Source organism: Antechinus flavipes, chromosome 3, assembly GCF_016432865.1.
Source record: "Antechinus flavipes isolate AdamAnt ecotype Samford, QLD, Australia chromosome 3, AdamAnt_v2, whole genome shotgun sequence".
Classification (NCBI taxonomy): domain Eukaryota; kingdom Metazoa; phylum Chordata; class Mammalia; order Dasyuromorphia; family Dasyuridae; genus Antechinus; species Antechinus flavipes.
The window spans coordinates 542,554,230-542,574,727 of record NC_067400.1 but is presented as its reverse complement, the minus strand read 5'-3'; the positions used below and the strand labels follow the sequence as shown (position 1 = coordinate 542,574,727).

Below are 20,498 nucleotides of genomic sequence, written 5' to 3'. Positions count from 1 at the left end.
GGAGAAATGCAGGAATAACGAGAATACTAATCATGCATTATCTCATTTGATCCTCACAATGACTCTCTGTGAAGAGGCAATACAAGTGTTATTATACAAGTGAGAAAAGTTAAGTCACTTGAACAAGGTCACTTTCTAATAAGAGAAAGCAATGGGAAATCAGGGGATCAGGCAGATTGGAGAGGGGGGAAAAGGGAAGAAAAGGACATTTGTTAGTATTAGGAGAGTTGGAGATTAGAGAAGAAACACTGGAAAATAAAAGGACAACAAAGTAGAAGAAAGAAGCGAACAAAAAGGAGGTGGCAGCTGGAAGATAGGTAGGAGAATAGCAAGGAGGAAAGATGAAAGACAGGAATATTTACATAAACATAGAAGGGAAATATATATATATATACATATATATATGTAGAGACAGAGACACAGAGAGAGACAGAGGCGGAAGAAGAAGGAGAGGAAGAGGAATGCAGCATCCTAATTTCAAAAAGAACAAAAATAGTTGGTTTGGCTACAGACCGGTATTAAAGAAATTAATATTATAGGGCCTCAGTTGCATAAAATTTTGGCTCTGAAGTTTATTATGATAAAGACTTCCATTTCTTTAATGCAAAAGTCCTGTTGGGAAAGGAGCTATGTATGGGAAAGAAACAATTTCCTAAACAAAGATGCTGTAGGGGTTTTTTCTCCCATCAGATGGTAAATTGCTGTCATGGAAATGTATATTTTTCTCTCTCAAAAAGCTAATTATAAGAAAGAATTCATAAATAATTAGGACCATAGAACTAGACACAGAAAAAAATGGCTAATAAGATATATTTAATAAACAAGAATTAACTTTCATGTAAGTTTTAAAAAATATTTCATGAGTTAAAATACTTTTTATTAGTATTTTTTGTGGTCCTGTTTTTAGCCCAATTGAATTTTTAATGCAGCTCAACTTTATTATTGAGTAACAAAAGCAGCTTATTTGATCTGATTTGCATTCCAGCCTTGGTATTTCTAGTTACCTTCTGTGGTACTAGATTTGGGATTATAGGGTTTTAGAGTTCAGAGGGGCATCTTACAGATCATATAAGCTAGACTCATTTTACTGGCAAGGAAATTTGATTGAGAGAGAAGAAATACATTTCATACAGATTGTTGATGAATAAAGGCTGAATTAAAATTCAATCTTTTGGCTTGAAAATCCAGAGCATGATGCTAACTTGTCTCCACTATGTGAACTTAAATAGAGTCCCAATAGATTACCATCATAAGAAAAGTTCTGTTGCTACATTTTATTGATGTGCACATGGATTTAATTTAATCTGATATATATAGTATTCTAAAGTGCTGTAGCCAAAACAATATTGATTTACTACATTTCTCTTGAAAATTATTTAGCTTATCCTCTACTGGAAGCTGAAAAAAGTAAATTAAAGGTAGGTGTATCAAGAATCTGATGGTACAAAGAAGAGAAACTATATGGAACTTTTGAGTAGGGAGTTATCACTATACAGTTATAAGGACAGAAATACCCATGAACATTTTAATTAAATTGATCATTTAAAAATGCAGATTTTTCCTCTCTAAAATCAGCATTTGAAAAATGATAAATGTTTATCATTCTGGTAAAAAAAATAATAAACTACAAAGTCACGTATGTAAGTTTCTTATACACATGAAATATTCATATTTGAAAATTATGATATTATGAGTCTCTAATCAGTCTATCAAGATGAATTTGCTAAGGACCTAGTATATACCAGACACTATGCTAAACTTTGGGACTACAAAGCAGGATAAGAAAACACTGCCCCTGTCTTCACATGGATCTCATTCTAATTGTACAGATAATGTATAAATTGACCATCTATATGCAAAAAAAAAGTCATGAGTAATAAGAGGAATTGAAAAAGGTCTCCTGTAAAAAGTGGAATTTGGGCTGAGTGTTGAAGGAAGCCAAAAGGTAGAAGTGAGTAGAAACAGCATTCCAACCTGTATGTGCCAAAATGTTTGTAGCAGCCCTGTTTGTAGTGGCTAGAAACTGGAAAATGAATGGATGCCCATCAATTGGAGAATGGCTGGGTAAATTGTGGTATATGAATGTTATGGAATATTATTGCTCTATAAGGAATGACCAGCAGGATGAATACAGAGAGGCTTGGAGAGACCTACATGGACTGATGCTAAGTGAGATGAGCAGAACCAGGAAATCATTATACACTTCGACAACGATATTGTATGAGGATGTATTCTGATGGAAGTGGATTTCTCTGACAAAGAGACTTAACTGAGTTTCATTGGATAAATGATGGACAGAAACAGCTACACCCAAAGAAGGAATACTGGGAAATGAATGTGAACTATTTGATTTTTGATTTTCTTCCCGAGTTATTTTTACCTTCTGAATCCAATTCTCCCTGTGCAGCGGGAGAACTGTTCGGTTCTGCAAATATGTATTGTATCTAGGATATACTGCAACATATTTAACATATATAGGACTGCTTGCCATCTTGGGGGGGGGGGGGAGGAGGGAGGGAGGGGAAAAAAACGAAACATAAGTGATTGCAAGGGATAATGCTGTGTAAAAATTATCCTGGCATGGATTCTGTAATACAAAGTTATTATTAAATAAAATTAAATTAAAAAAAATAAAAAATAAAAAAAATAAAAAAAAAAAAGAAACAGCATTCCAGAGATGGGGGACAGTGTGTGTGTGTGTGTGTGTGTGTGTGTGTGTGTGTGATGGCCCAGAACTGGGAGATATCTAATATTGTGTGGGAAAAACAGGAAGTAAGTCTGTACCTGGATGGGAGAGTGTGGAAGGAACGTGTAAGATGACTGGAAAGGTTGGAAGGGGCAAGATTGTGAATGACTTTACAAGATAAAAGACTTTATAATTGATCGTTATAGAAATAGGGAACCAATGGAGTTTACTGAGTAAAGAGATGACATTCTAAGAGTTGAACTTTGGGGAAATTATTTTGGTCACTGAATGAAAGGTATATTGGAATGGAAAGAGATCTATTGTGGGAGTCCAGGTGAGTTGTGATGAGGGCCTATTTTAGAATGGCAATTATGTGAGTGGAAAGAAAGGTATATGTATGAGAGATGTTGAAAAGATAGAAACAACAAGATTTGACAACAGATTGAATATGTGAGTATGTGTGAGGAAGGGTTGTGATTCTTGGTAACTGGGCAGATGGTGGTGCCCTGGACAGTAATAGGGAAGTTGGGAATGATTAGGATTTAGGAATTCAGCAGAAAAATTGAGAAAAGGCCAAAAAATCTGACAATTAATAGATAATTGGTAACTTTGGAGAGGGCAGTTTCAGTTGAATGATGAGATTTGAAGACAGATTGCATAATACTTATGAATGAGAGAAGTAGAGACACCTAGTGTATTTGGCTTTCTCAAGGAATTTAGCCAAGAAGAGGAGAGCAAGTTATCTTATGAGAGATAGTGAGGATGGGCATGTTTATAGATAGCAGACAAGGAGACAATAGTTAGGGAGCAATTGAAGATGAAAGATTTTGAAGATGATGCAATCTGCTAAAGAAAAGAGGAGGGGATGTAATCAAGGAAGGGTACTTGTCGAAGTGTTGAGAATAAGGGGTAGGTAAAGGGAAATATATGGTAAATGAATGACAATACTAGGACAGGACTAAAAATCTTTTTATTCCATGCTGTGCTTTAGTAGACAATTATTCTTTGACTTGAATGGCTATATTAATTTCCAGTCTCCCTTTGAACTTTTATCTTTTTTAGACTCAAGATTTGAAGTTATTATTTCTGTTGGATGCAGGCTGCAAATAATAATGTGGGTGAGGTACTTATCCCCAGTCCACAAGGAATTGGAGAATTTCTTTCTGCCTCTGGAAAAACCATGTAGCCTGCTCAGTGACCCTCCCAGAATAGATTGAAAATTTAAACATAGTCTTGAAACTATCTTATTTCTTCAGAGATCCCTCAAAAGAGAAACTAATTCAAACCAAAAGTGCAACTCCTTTGGATACTGGGAGATCAATCCTCCATTTAAAAGCTTTCCCTCCAAATCATTACTGAGGACCTCATAGAGAAAAGTAGATCTTTAGATGTCCATTTAGCAGTGAAATAACAAATGTCATTTAAATAAGAGCCAATGTTGTCATTTTCAGTTTGGAATGAAAATTCATAATACTCTTAACGTAAATGATTTATTTTTTTCTATTTGCTAAAATATTAAACTGGTTGATTTTGACACTGGCCCCACCTTTTCCCATGTCCCCAGGAAAAGTTTTTAATTAAACATTTATTAAGGTCTAAAGATATTCAGAATAAGAGGCTTTGGAATTTTTCCTGGTTATAAGACATAAACTTTTTAAATTAAATTCTGCAAAATGCATAGGACAGGATATTTAACTAATGAGTTCATTGAGAGGATTAGGCAGAATAGAATTATTAAAAGATTTAGTTTAATTAATATACAGCTGAGCTATGAGTAGAGAACAGGAAAGGTTCTCTTTCATTTCATTATGTGATATTCTGTAAGTTATTCCAGTAATAACAGAGCTACATGCATAGAACAGTTTGTACTTAGAACTCTCATAAAGCCACTTAGCCTTAAGTGATCACAATAATCTTATTTTAAACATATTCTCATTTCCATAAATTTTATACTATAGTGATTCTTCCATTTTAAATGTAAATGATCTTTCTTAAAAAAATAACTTTAAACTAGAGAAGCTGCCTGGTGAAAAGCATTTTTAAATAGCACAAAAGTTTTATTTCTTTATGCTTATGTCTGCCTGATGTTTTAATGTTGCCTATGGAAAAGTAATCATTTCTATCATCTATTTCCTTTTTCTCTTCCTTCTGCTACCATCAAGTATAGCCTTTTTTATACCCACCTGCAGTCTTTTGCACTTCTGTGCCTGCTGTACAGCAGTAGCCCTTGTGGTAAAGAAGAACTTGCATTAGTCTGAGGATCCAAAATCTCCACCCTACCTCTGCTTTTTCTTATTTTTGTGACCCTAGGCAAGTCACTTCCCCGTTGGGGGGACCTTAGTGCTTTCAGCTGAGGGTCCTGGACTTGAAGATATCTTCCTGCTCTAAATCTCATGAGATTGCAGATAGCCTCTTAATACATTTTCCTTTCTCCACAATACTGCTCAATTCTTCCTTCATATCATTGCTAGACTTCTTCCTTATTTTACAGATTTGTTGATATTATTTATTTGCTCAATTATAGTGAATCTATTGATTACTGAGACAAGTTCCATTAAACTGGACTATTCTCCATTCCCTAAATATCCCTTCCAGGTTTCCATTTCTATTCCTTTTTTACATTCCCTATATCTGATAATGTCCTTTACCCTGAATTAACCCAACTCAAATATTACTTCCTCTGTGTTTCTACCCCATGATATCTGCAGTCAGAAATGTCTCTCTCCCCTATCTCTACATCCATTTAATTTTTTCACTTGAATTAGCACATATCTCTAATACATTATAAACTTCATGATTGTCTAATCTAAATTTCATATCTCCCCTAAGGCACAGTACATGATTTATACAATCTAGATACCTTATAAATGTTCACTGAATTGAATGGGATTAAAAAAATCATGTAATATAATCACAGGTTAAGGATGAGACTAAACTATGAATTTTACTAGTACATACAACTCTTGGGTGAGAAAATTACCTCAACTGGCTCATCTTGATACCTTCTCTGTAGTTTATAGTCTTAGAATGTTGCCTAGAGCCTGAAAAATTAGCTCACTTTCCTGGTAACCAGCAGGCATTAGATTTGAACTCGAGTCCAAATCTACTGGTTTTGAATCCAACTCTCTCTATATATGCTACTATGTTACTTCACCTGTAGACATAAAACAATGATATGACTTGGAAAAATATGTTATTTTATCCAGTTTACATTTGATTTGTGTTTAGGTTTGTGATTTTATCAATGAATTGTTTTGCCTTTTGAATGTATAATTTTAAACTCCACCTTGACATTTTGTATTAATTACTTGCAGACTATATTAAATATTACAGTTTTCTCCATGAAGCTGGATGATAATATAAAAGAGATTGAAATATTCTGCAATTTTAATTAATGAGATGATTGTGCAAAGGAAAAAGAATGTATATAGAATGTATCAAATACAATAATTTTTTCTCTGTGCATTCTCTTTCTAGGACTTATTAACAAGACACAAAGTGTTGGTGGCAGAATTCTTAGAACAAAATTATGACACTGTAAGTATAGTTCATTTTAAAATCTTTAAAATTTGTTTACTTTAGTAATAAAAGCACATTTTCTTTTCTTAGTAGGCTCCTGGAACCTAACAGTTTGTACTGCCACTATAGTGACTATGTCCTGGCCAAATATCCAACTTCTACCCCAAATCTTTTAAATCTCATCATCTTAAAAGATACTCAAAAGAAGCTTTAGGTGAAACCAAGAATATGGAAAGTCGCTGCCTCTTTAGACTATAGAGGGCAGACTTGGAGTCAGGGAACCCTGGTTTAAATTATGGCTCTTTCATTTATCATCTGTGTGACAACTTCTTTGGACCTCAGTTTTCTTATATAGAAGATAAGATGGTTGAACTAAATGGTCTCTGAGGTCTGTGTCTAGCATCTCATGATCTTGTCCCTGCTTTAATGGCTGCAAGTGTTTTTTCAATATTTCAAGGATGTAGACTGGTAGATTGATAAGGTTGTTATTTCTACCAGTGCAGAGAGCAACCCCTGTTTTTGAAGGGTTTTTTTGGTTGAAAAAGTCATTACTCACTAGCTATCTTGATAATGAGCCTCTCTGAACTTGGATTGACTAGTTCTTGGGCTATGGGTATATAATCTATTTCTGGACCAGACTTGGGTAAGCTTGGTAAAAGTTACCAGGGTTTGTGCTTTCCTTGACTAGCCTTTGAGAACCCATGATTAAATCCTCCATAGTTTTTTGAGGCCTAAAAGTAAGATTTCAATGGAGGTCAAGGCTATCTAGCTTGAACAAAATATCTGGTTCTTTTTTGAGCTTAAGCTCATAATGAGTGATTTTTGGAAGAGTTCTCTATTTAAAACAAAACAAAACATCTCCCTATCTCGCCCAGGCTGCAAGGACACTGGCCACTCATGTGTCTGATCCTTCTGTTGCTCTTTGCAGAAGCTTTGTTCTGTTCTGTCCTTCTTAACTGAGCCTGTTCATCCTTATTAGTCAGCTTTGTGGTACTTCCCTCCCAAAGGTGCAGAACTTGTAGATAGCTAACCAGCTTTAGAACTCCTGTATCTTAGAATTCCAGAACTTAGCAATTTACTAGCTTCATACTCTCATTAGAAGTTACAGGATTGGATCACCACATTTAGTCATTCTCCATGCTTTTTAAAGTCATTTTATTTAATTAGCAATTATTTTTAAAAGTGTAAGTAAAATTATTCAGAATTTCCCTCTTTTAGTGGAATAACCTTTGCAAAAATATTTTTTTTCTGGTTCCTCAGTTACATAGAACCCCAAACTCCAACAATTCAATTCAGTAAACAGTTGTTGAGTACTTACTTTATGTCAGACACTTGCTAAACTCTGGGAATAAATAAGAAAAAGAAAGACAAGTTTATAATCTAATGGGGAAAGGGAGAGGAGAGAACTACCAAAGGGGATCATATCTTGAGAAAGGGGTGTGTTTTGTGTTGAAAATAAACATAGCTGATGGAAAATACAGTTGCCTACAAAGTTTTAAAAGGGACTAAAGGGAGGAAAGCTTAAAAAACATATAAACCTTGTTAAAAAAAAAAAAAAAACTTTACCTATAAGCAGCATTGGTTTTCTTGTATGATATCAGCAACTTAATCTTACAAATTGATTATGTTTTAGGTTTTGTTTTTGCTAGGCAATCAGAGTTAAGTGAATTGTCCAGTATTACACAAGTAGTAAGTGTCAGGAGTCTGAGATCACATTTGAACTTAGTTCCTTGTAACCCCAGGGCCTAAACACTATCTATAGCACCACCTTCTGCCCAATAAATGACAAAGGTTTGTAAACCTGAATTCTAAACGAGAGATACCACAAAAATCATGGTGTGTGTTTTTTTTTTAAACCATTATCCAGTTTTAAAAAAAAAATAAAAGAATTAGAAGCACGATTTTAGAAATTATCTATAACATTATGTTAATAGAAGTATTGGGTAACTGTTACATGTAGTCATTATCTGTTCAAATTAATGTTTTTTGGTAATTATAGGAATGACATATTTAGAGAAAAACCTAACTTTGTTCATAATTCAGTGACCACATAACATTTCACCAAGAATGCTTAATACTGTCCAATTCTGTATGAAAGAGATAATTTTTATATATTGGAATTTTATTTTGTCACAACAGACTTTATTCAACAGGCATTTATTTATTAAGCACCATACTGTGTAAAGCAGTCACTAGCAAACACTCAAATCCTTCCACAAGACATTGCAGTGAAAATAGCAAAGCCAAGCCACAAAGTCAGATTGGCTGTGAATAACTAACAGAATATTACTAACAGAAAGGAAAGGATGTGTGTTTTATATTTTAATCATTTGCTACCAATCTTTGTGTCAATCTTTGGCCTGCGTTATCTTGCTTTTCAGAGATCATTTACTGTGGCTATTGCATATTCTCTCTAAACTTAAAATTATAGTGTTATAAACTGAAAATTTACAAATGAGTAAAAGAATTTCTAAAGTGTGAAATAAATTGGGGATGCTGTGATTTGAGCAGAAGATAAAAACTTATTTCCAGAGAGCATTTCCTTTATATCCTAGACCTTTAAAGAAAGTAAAAGTATTTTATATATACATATATATATATATATAGCTTTAAGGTGCTTCATGTTTCAGAAAAAATCTGTGATTTTAATTGGTTGAATTCATCATTCTTTGAATTTGAAACTAAAATTGCTATTTGGGGTTTCTACAATAAGTTATTTTTACCAAAAATACCACAAGATCTGACTTTTACAAAACAATGTAGCAGAGATCTATCAAATTTAATTGGTCTTCCTATTAAGTAGGTGGTTTTATCAGCCCTATCAGTCTAAAGTACTATTTCTGACAAATTAAATACTGTAACTATATCTTAAGAAAATATAAAGAACAAGAAAGAACTAAATCTGTAGTTCTGGTTATACCTATATCTATTATAATAGTGAAATATAATCATAATTCTTATTTGGTTCATGCTTTAAAGTTTCTAAAACACTTTACTCAGAATGTCTTTGAGGAAGACCGTAAATAAATATATTCCATGCAAGTTCCTTAAGTTCAAGTACAGTATAGGGTTGTCAGAGACATTTTAAGAATGAAGTCATCAACTTCCTTAAGTTTCTTAATTTTATAGGAGGAATAGCTTCTATGCTAGAGTTTGCGATATGGGTCACTTATACAAATGCAAGCAATACAAGCATATTGAATTATACTTTAATACAAAAGTTAAAATAAAAAGACAATTAGCCAGAAATTGTGTTTACTAATTGACTGGTGTATGATTGCACTAGCTCTCTCTTTCTCTCTCTCCCTCTTCCTCTCCTTTTCCTTCTCCCTCTCCCTCTCCTTCTTCTCTCTTTCTGTATACACATAAACAGACAGACAGACAGACACACACACACACACACACACACACACACACACACACACATATCTTGGTAATTCTATTTACATAATTATCTCAAAAAGAATTCAGGGAAATTATTTTTCTTAAATATCTTTCCTTTCCTTTCTCCCGCTTGCTTTTCATTTCTTTTTATTCTTAGTCTATGCAGTTGTACACAATAAATATTACATTTGATTATAAATTACTTTGTATAGTACTTTCATTTATATAGCTTTTATTCCTAATTGTATTAATTGCCCCAGGCCCCCGACATCCATTATGAAATGGGAGACCCATCACCACCAAGAAGGCACCTACATCCTTGCCTTACCCTTTCCCCACTATCCTAGCCAGCATAAGTCAGAGCACAACCCGTCCAGGCTGCTTGAGGGGGCCTCAATGTGATGGGAATCTTCAGCTCTCTTCCTTCCAGCGAGATGGAGGCTCTCCAGGTCTTTGCCTCTCTCATCCACAAACAGTTATGAAGCTCTTATTATGTGCCAGATACTCTTCTATACACTGGACACTGCAGATGTCCTGGTACAGTGCTGTCCAACCTACTGAAATAACTTAAGGACCTCTTGGTCTTGCTATCTGTCCTGAGGTGTGTAACAGTTTAACAACTAGTTATCTGAGGGGACATGTACATATGACATACTTAAGTTTAATTTACATTACTAACAATTTCTCCGTGTTTGTAAATTTAGACAATTAACAAAAGAATAAATTAAGCCATGATTTATAACATTTGCTGATTTTGGGGGCTGTAAATGATGACACTGAAAATTTAATAGTCAACTTAGTTTAATATAACTCTAGCACATTCTTGTATGTGTCCTTTCATGTATCCTTAGGATTTCTGGCCTTTTCCATTCATCTTGTAGCTGACTTCTTTTTGGTGTTGTCCTCCCTAATTTAGAGTGTGAGCTCTTTGAGAGGAGGGAGTGTCTGGATTTTTCTATCTGTATTCCCAGTACTTAACATAGTACTTGGCATTATAATAAGTGCCTCATAAGTGCTTTTCATTAATCATTCAGGGACAGAGGCTACATCTTTAGTTTCTCTAGTGTCCTTCACAATGTGTTGGACAACGGGACTTTAAAAAACAGTTATTGCTGGCATATAATAGTTTTCTGTCACCATTCTCCCCATTCCCAGTAAGACCGTCAGATGTTCCATAAAGCCACAAAACTTAAAACATGAGTAAGAACCACTTTGCCATAACTACTTATCACAGCTGCTATAGCAGCAAATTCAGCCTTCCCTGGCTGGATCTATTGGCACTCTTTTCTAAGCAAAATGGCAAGGAACCCTATGGTTCCTTGGTTCCCCTATGGAATCATACCCTTCAGCTTTTACTAATAATAGAAAATCACCAAACTATCCCAAGGCATTGGTAGTGATCATCCCCAAAATAAATAGAATATAACCCATATCTGTCCTTAGTTGAACATATTTTGGAATGACTCTGTATGCTCCATAATTTGCCTCTGGATTTATAATCCATACTTTCTTAAAATGACTAAATAATTATGGGTTATATAGGAACAATGCAAAGTATCCTATTGCCAGTTTCTTTGCAACCATAGGAAATATGAATAAACTTAATATTTTTACTGGATATTTTCTTAAATGAATTTTTAGGATGACTAGAATTTGTTCCATTTTTCTATCATGTTTGTAGGGCTGAAAAAGTGGGTTAGGTCAATGAATTACTTTGAATTACTTGAACCCTCCCTCTTCTTCAATTTCCTTTTGTAGAAAATGAAAATGATAAAATTCCATGTGTAAATCTATTACACATTAGCAATTAGAGCATATGTGGCTGAGTATAATGCACATTTCAGTAATGCCTTGAGGGTTTCAAATGTTTTCAATACATGTCTCATTTAAGCCTCTTAAAGATTCTAAAGGTTAGATATTATTAGTCTCATTTTACCAAGAATAGAATAGACTCTGCATGGATTAGTGACTTGTCCATCATGGTCAAACAACTACTAAATGTCAGAGCTTGCACTCATTCTACTCTTTAACATTCATTTTCTTTTTCAATAGATTTTTGATGACTATGAAAAGTTGCTTCTATCTGAGAATTACGTGACTAAGAGACAATCTTTAAAGGTAAAATATAATTTTCAAGTATTTCTCTGTATTTTGAAGTCTTTTACATTACTGATATGTTTGTAGTAATGTATGTATGTAATAAGGTATGTAGTTCAACAAACAGGCCAAAGGAAATAATCTTGTTAGGTCTGTTATTTTCATAGAAGTGTTAGGTGTTGATCTTATTAAAAACAAGTATCATCAAAGATTGATTATAATGTTTTTAATTGTTAAGATTATTTCCCAAATTTGTAAGTAATACTTATCAGGTCTTATCAACTATCAAACTCTTTATCATCAAATACCATCAAATACAATAAAAAAAAAAAAAACTTTACCATCAAATCTCTAATTCAGATTCATACCCTAAAATTTTGTATAGCAAATAGCTGTGGGATGATTGGCAAATACTTGAAAAGGTCCTTCATATCCTCAGTTATTAAAAGCTTGACAGTTGCCAAATGAAGAAAGCTGGCAGCCAGTTTTAAGTTAAGCATATTTGGTTTAAAATGCAAATTGATTTGTAAAATCTTGGAGAGGATGATGGTGGAAGATTATGAACAATAATTTGCCATAAAACAGAAAAGCAGGGTAGCATAAAACAAGATTAAATAAAGTTGGTGAGAGACCTAGATGAGTAAAATCATCCAGCAAGGATGGAAGAAGAACAGAAAAGAGAGAAAAGGTCTATAAAAATTTGTATGACAAACCTTCACTATCAAGGAAATTGGAGCCATCCCACTTAAAGGATGATATCTTTAGAGCTGAAAGGGATTGTGGATCCATTGAGTCCTCCTTCATCTTAGAGATTTAGAAATAGAAGGAAAGGGGCTTGCAAGACATCCCACAAGTAGTAAGCATCAAGAAAGCTTGGAAGCTAGGCCCACTCCTTCAGCATTTTTAACCTGCCCTTCCTGTAGTCTAACCTCACATGTCCAATGGACATAGTGAAATAGCAAGAGAATACAGATGAGGAAAATGGACAGATCAGATGAAATTTATCCAGAGGAGCTGGATTCTGGAGGTGACTCGAAAGTAAGGCACTGAGGAGTCGCTTTATGAGATATTTGGAAAACAAAAATATTTGGAAAGTGTGGAGGGAAATCTTGAACTTGACTAATACCCCTGAGCAATATGAACAACTCTTCACCTCTATGCTTGCTGTCCCATCTGTATAAACTTTGATGAGAAGACATTGAAGACGTTAGTAAGAATACAAAGTCCTGCTGATGATTCTCTAATTGTTTGCTGATTATAAAGTATTTGACTCTATAAAGCAAAATGTTGCCTTAAAGTCTTTCTTCCACAATGTTACCTCACGTATATACATAAAATTAAGCAAGCTTCCTTAAAAGATGCATTAACAGAGATGACCTTGTTTGGGTAACCCTCTCATTATTAATACAAGTGAGACACAGGACAGGGAGATGCACTCTGACCAAAGGTGTTCCCTGTTCTCATGGAGGAGAGCCAGGACAGGGCTGAAGACATTTCCTGTAGAGACTGAAGTCCTTCAACTGTTCCTGTGGGCACATGATCTGATGCTGCTGCACCAACCTGCCGACTCACCTGGGTGAGATTCATGGCCACTCAAAGCAGTTTGACCCAATGGAGAAAAAAACTAAAGGAGTGAAGAATGCCTTCTGTCCAGACTGTGCTGTATGTTAGGAGGGCTGCCTGCATGTTGGTCATTGTGCACGAGTGCGTATATGAACATAGGTGCGTGTGCCATACACTGAAAATCCACATGAGTTGGCCCATAATTAAGCAGGAAGAAGAGAGGTTCTGGTTTACATTTCAGAAATTGAAAAGTTCCTTCAAGAACCACAAATAGCCCAGAAACAAAGATCCATATTTTCTTTCCTTTTTTTTCCCTCTGAGGCAATTGGGATTAACTGAGTTGCTCAGGGTCACACAGATAGGAAGGGTTAAGTGTCGGAGGCCAGATTTGAACTCAGGTCCTCCTGCCTTCAGGGCTGGTGCTCTATCCACTGCATCCCCTAGCTGTCCCCAGACCCATATTTTCAATACTAATCTACCAAGGTTGCTATATGACTGTAAGTCAAGGAGCCAACACTCTTTGCAAAATTTTAAATCGGTATAATTGAGAATGCATAGAAGCCTATGGTGAATATGAGCAGACTGTCTCTCAGAACAAGTTAGAAATTGTGAAAGGAACCTAGAGTAGAGAATATCATTAGAGAAATATATGAATGAAAAAGAAGATGGTTTAGTTATATGGAGAAAGTGAGGGTTACACAGTGGCAAGCCCATTGACTTCCTCAAATGATCAGGAGATCTCAAGAAAAGAGCATCATAATACATTGGGTAAATCCTTTGAGGGATGTTTGTGGGAGCATGGGCAAGTCACATAGGCTAAGTAAGTATGGATGGATTGGAATCTGTATCACTATAGGACAACATTCACACTGATGAGACCACCAATCCATTTTAAATATTTGAAAATAAAGATTATGTTTAGTGTTTAAATTACCTCAATTTTGAAGTGAGAATGAGGTTTCCTATAAATACCACCATGTTCATTCAAGATGTCTGGAACAAAACTGACAAAAGGAAATAACTTTCAATATACAACCTTTTGTTGATCTCAAAAATATATTTGTATCACCAGTGCATTAGACCTGTGGAAGAAAGACTTTTTGGAAGGGGTGATCTGATGAAATTAGATTTACAAAGTACTAGAAATCCTATTTTAAGGTTGTAAATTCAGACATCTCTATAATTCTTACTTTTCTTATTTTCAACTTAAAGAAAAAAATCAAATGATATTGGGAAAGTGTTTGGAGTAAAAAAAAAAGAGGGGGGGGAGGTATGTGGATCTTATTTTATAATTTGAAAAGTCCACATTAGCAAATGAGAGATTTATAGGAAGTTGCTCCTAAAGGTCATTTTTCATTGTGTTCAGTTTTGAAACTACAAACATTTCAAGTAACCAGATAATTCTAGTAACCAGAACATAACAGTCCCTGAACAACGTAGTTGAGCAGATGAGCATTACCTCCATTCTTACATCATTTGTTAGGAGTACGAGAAGCTGGATGCTGGATATCCTGAAGAGACATTAATGACGTTAGAGTCAGGGAGACCTGGAGGAAGTCCTGCCTCAAGTGCACCGTAACATTGCAATTATGGACAAATCACATATCTTTTCAGAATCTTAGACAACAAAAACACTGAAGTTAGACAGATTGCATAAATGGAGAGAGGGATTACTATACCCAGAATTCCCCACCTCGAAATAATCAGTTCCAGACCAAGAATTAGGATTATATCTTTAACATTTGAATAATGAGGAAGATTAGTTCTGAAACATGGTCATTCCTTAAGTGTTAAAGACCTCCTTCTCAATAAGATGAAGGGAGTTACACATTGGACCTGGGTTCAAATCCCACCTCTTACGCTTATTATCCATATGGCCTTGGTAGGTCATTTAAGCTCCTTAGGCCTGTGTTCCCTCAGAGGTAACATGAGGAGGCTATACCAGATATCCTCTGAGGTCTCTTCCATCTCTAAACCTGTGATCCTTTCTCTCCTTAATCTGACCCCAAACATTTCAGCTTAAAAGTTTTGTGCATTGCATGAATTTTGAGTGTCTTCCCTAGGAAATTAGCTCTGTCTTATTAAAAAGATTTGTAAAAATACCTGATAAACCCTCTTCCAAAAATCTATTTTTTAGTGACCCAAATAAAATCATACTCTTTCCTCTTTGCCTCTGCAGTGCCTTGTACCTAAGAAACCCTGAATGAATAGTCAATAGATTAAATGGCAGAACATATTGAAAGAGACCATGAGACAAGGTTATGAGGTTCGAGCCAACAGGAGAACAAGCCGTGTTTCTTAGTCAGTCATTCAGCAACATTTATTGAACTCTCATTATGTGTTGAGCACAGTAAAGGGCTATGATTATTTCCCTATGGCAAAAAGGACATGAAAGACAGAACTACAAAGGGAAACAAAGAAAAGTCTTCCTGCAGAGGACATGGGAGAATTGGACCCACTGACATCATCACTGTGGTTGAGAACAGGGGATTGAGCAGTTTAGCCCTTGTCGCCCTAAGGAATAAACTTTTGGGAATATCACCTTTTTTAAAAGCCCTACTACTTAACTACCACTATTCTCTACCACTGTCCTCAAAAGAGAAAATGAGTGTAGCCCCGAAGATAATAGCTGTTTACCAAAAGAAAAGGTCATTCTTCCCTGCTGAGTATTCATTCAAGAAAAACTGACTTAAGAGCTCAAAGAGTGATTATGATGATAACAACTTATATTTATAGCACTTTCATTGACATTTTAAGGCTTACAGGACACATTCTTACTAACAATCTAGGAGGCAGGTAGTATAAATTTTATTACCCCTGTCTTAGAGGAAAAAAATTGAAGTTTAGGATTGTTAAGTGAGTGGCCCATAATTCATATAATTAGTTGGAGGAGCAAGTATTCAAATTCACTCTTCCCCTGACTCAAAGTTCAATTCTCTTTCTACTACACTACAGTACCAAAGATCTTATGATACCCTTACCATTTACAGGAATGCTCTCCTTCTCAAAGCCCTCATCAAGATCCAAGTCTTTTTTAGGACTCCTCAAGTACAGAATCACCTGGCTTTCAGCTTTGAGACAGAATATGGGAGAGGTCAACTCCCCCCCCCTTTTTTTCCATCATGTCTTCTATGAAATGGGGTTGACTTTAACTTTATCCATCTTCTTTCTGGAGCAAGAAGCCAGGAACTCCAGAAGAGGTGAGACTCCAGGAGTCCTGGAGGGAGACACATGTTTGAGGAGTTCAGAGGAGACTGCAGAAGGCTGAGGCTCCTGCACTCACCAGCTCTGTTCAACCCCTTACCCAGGGCAGGCCATTCATCTCCAGCAAGGAGGAGAAAATCCTGGCCAGGGGCCTTTGGGATAAGGGGACATTAAACACTGAAAGGATTTCCCCAATATCACTTTCTCCTGGTAGATGAGACAGATGGTAAACTTAACTCAGCAGACTAAGGATTCTGTGCTAAATGGAAATTGGACAAAGTTGTAAACTTAAGTCTTACAAACTCCTCTTGATATCTGAACTCAGCTGGTGATAATTTCTAGCATGCTGATTGCTCCTAGGATCTTAATTTCTTTCCAAAGAGGCAGAGTCTGTATTTGTGGCCCTCCCAGTTCCCATCCTGACACTCCATATATGGGTCAGAACTAAACGTGTAGCTCCCTTGCAGTTTTAGAATTAGATGGAAACAAGGAAGAGTGAGATGATGGGGTGGATGTATGTATCTTGACTCCTTAATTCCTTTTGCATTATTCTTTTTTCCTCTCTTGAAAACCCAGCTTTGATTCCTTACTCCTCAATATCCCCAGTGATAAATTCCTGGTCAAACCTTTGATTATATCGGGACTTCTTTTTAAATCTGCCTCCCAAGGCTTTCACCAATATCCCTGACTCACAAAATTGTCTTTACTTTTGTATATTCATGATGTACTACCCCTTGCTTGATATCTTTGTTTCTTTAGGGATATTTAAGTCATAATATTATAAACTAAGTACTGATCATGGTTAAGAAATCAGGAGTTTGTAAGCCTATGAAGTTTTTAACTTTCCCCAATTCCAATTTAGCTCAGTCTCCTTAGTCCAGTGAGATAATTCCATCTACTCACCTGTTTGCTCATCTATCAGGAAGAAATGATATTGGGGAAATCCTTTCAGTGTTAAGTGTTAGCCTGACCTATATGTAATCCTATATGTAAGAATAGATAAGAAGGAAAAGAAATCTAAGAATTCAGAATTTTTTAACCTAAAAGTTTTTTAAAATAACCTTTACTCATTCCAGATCATATTCTAAACTATTAAAAACCATTTTCTTTCCTGCAGAGATTTCTAGCATAACTACATTTTAATAGCTAAAAGAAAAATGAATGTATACATAAATATATAGCAAGCCTTCCTTAAGATTTTCTCTTATCTTTTTAAAAATGAGGATTATAGTAATCTCTCTTTTGATAAGATGACTGATTTTATATTTGGTTAGGAGTAAGATACTCCAGAGCTTTAGAAAATAAGAGAGATCAGACTAGTAAAACTGTGAATGTAAATTACATATTATCTAAATAGTGGGGTGGTTTTCTTATTCCATGTTAGCTGGATGCACAATGCTAACTTTTCTTAGTCATACTCTAAATGTTACTAAGCCTCTTCTGGTACTTAGATTGTTGTTATTATTAGAAAATAATTAAAATATGCATATTCTATTTTAATATCTCCATGGGAGAGACAAGGATATATTTATTATTTTTCTCTCCTTAAGCTTGACGTTTAATATCTTATAATAATCTCAACTCAGAACAGTTTTAGGATTTTTCCTCTACTTTGGTTCTATATTTTCATGCAAAAATGTGCAAACAAATTTTTTATGTGCTCTTATTTAAAATATTAGATGGAATTTTTTTTCTAATTATTTCCTTAGTCATAGTACTATGGCATTTTTCTTATTTTGTGTTATGTAAATACATGGGTTTATTGTAAATATAAATTAAAATTGAATGACTCTGCCAAATAATGTAATTGTTCTCAAAAAAAAAAAAAAAGAATTGGATTTACAGAGGTCAATTTAGGCAAGCAATGATATATATAGGCATCCTAGCTTAACTGAAATTGAATTAATTTCATTCTAATAGTAATAAACTTAAAAATTAATCATAGATTTGCTATACAGCTACATAGTGCTTTGAGTTTTGTTAAAAAAAACCCTTTATATTTATTATAAAAAATAATTCAGTTACATAATTCTTGATATTTATATAACAAACTCTTCAAGCTGAAAACATGATATAAATTATAACTTTTAAAGTCATACATAAACAGAAAGGATTGAGGATAGTCATTTAGAAACTAAAAAAAAAAAAAAAAAAAAAGATGACTACCTAAATGCTATATTGATAGTCTTGTGATATTAAATGAACTCAAAGGTCCCCAGAAGTTTGAGTAGAGAATTTATGAGAAGAAATGGATAAAAATTTCAAGGAATAGGGAGAATAGCTGAACAGATATGATTTCATATCTGTCTTAACATGTAGCCTTTTTATGGCTTACAAAGCACCCCAAGCACATCCCAGTCCTACAAATGAAGAAACACAGGTTCAAGCTAGATGAAGTGATTTGTTTGTGGTTACATAGACAGCAAATGGCAGAATCTGGATGAAATCTTCCCACTCTGTTTCTTTCACAACATCTCAGATCAACCTTCCTAAGAAAATTTGGAGTTCTTGGAGCCATCTTATTCTTTCCTCTTCTTACCAACGTAAATACATAGCTCCTCTATTTTATAGGCTATGGCTCTACTGGCAAAGAGTTAATATCTAACAAGGATTGGCATTTTGCAAAGTGTAATGAACATTTTTATGCATTAACTGACCTTCATTCTGCTATCTGTTACTAGTTAATGGACAGAAATAACTTTGGAGATAACAGAATGAGCATAAGAATCTCAAACTCAGCTTGCCCAGAAATGAAATCATTCTATTTCCTTCTAAACCCATCATTTTAAATTAAAGCCCAGGTCTGACCATTTCATTCCCCGGCTTTAGAAGCTTCAGGGAGTCCTCCATTGGATCTAAAATAAAAAATAAACTCTTCTAACATTTAAAACCCTTCACTATTTGGTTCCAGCCCATCTTTCCAGGATGATTGATTATACATTATTCCTTCTCATATACTCTGTACTCTAACCAAAATGGCCTATTTATAGATGTTTATGCATAACATTCTGTTCTTTACCTATGTACTTTCAGCCACACCATCCCTCATGCTTAGAAGTACCTCTGTTTTTACCTCCATTTCCTGGAATCCCTATTTTCCTTCATTTCCTTGAGCAAATTCCATCTTTTTGGGGAGTTTTTTCATAATTGACTTAGTTGTTAATATAGATCCTCCCACATTTGCCTCCTCACATCACTTAGTAGTTATATTGTAAATAATATGTATTTATTTAACTCTGAACATATTATATTCCCCTGTAGAAAGTAAGCTTCTTTTGGCCAGGAATTTCCTCATTCCTTTAATCTCCAGTACCTGGCATAGTGTCTAGACTAACAATAGATATGAAAGTCTATAGAATGAATGCAAACAAAACCTAAAGGAAAATAAACTGAACAAAAATGTTACAATTTAAAAGTTATAAGAATATCAGAGATGAAGTCTTTTTAATTAACTAACATACAAATGGATTTTTTTACATGCAAAGCAAGGTTCAAAGAGCTAAGGATACAAAAGTGAAAAAGAACACAGTCCTTATCTTCAAGTTTCTGATAATCTAATACAGGGATAATAAGATATGTTGATATACAAGATATGTAGGGAACTAACACAAATTGAAGATACCAAGAGCCCAATGGATTAATGGTCAAAGTATACGTGTGTTTGTGTATATGTGTGTATCTATACGTATTATTTGTATATCTACAAAAGATTTGCAAACTATTAACAACCCTCTCAAAAATTGCCCCAGATGATTTATAAGGCCAATCATAATTCTGAGATATCAGCTTAAGACTACTCAAATAGATCCATGATTTCTTCTCTTTAGGAGCTTTTGCCAACAATGCAGATTTTAGGCTACTCATTCCTGCCCATTCTATCCATGTCTGTCATTCATTTTTATGTGGGGCTCCCCCCAACATGCTGGAGAGACCTACTTCAATGTCTTCTGACATTGTGAGTGTCAAATGGAACAGTCTGGCCACTTATTTGTCATCCCTCTCGGCCCACATCAGTCTGTTTTTGTGTCCTACCATGTTTCTACTA

The 20,498-nt window shown here is 34.8% G+C and overlaps 1 protein-coding gene across 3 annotated transcripts in view; it reads left to right on the top strand.

The window, feature by feature from the left end:
• Positions 1-20,498, top strand: part of CAB39L (calcium binding protein 39 like) — a 150,547-nt gene that overhangs the window by 108,690 nt on the left and 21,359 nt on the right. For all 3 annotated transcript variants that reach the window (XM_051987354.1, XM_051987353.1, XM_051987355.1), the window contains 2 exons: positions 6,164-6,223; positions 11,642-11,707. In XM_051987354.1, coding sequence (XP_051843314.1) covers positions 6,164-6,223; positions 11,642-11,707 — 126 coding nt within the window. The remainder of the gene's footprint in view (positions 1-6,163; positions 6,224-11,641; positions 11,708-20,498) is intronic.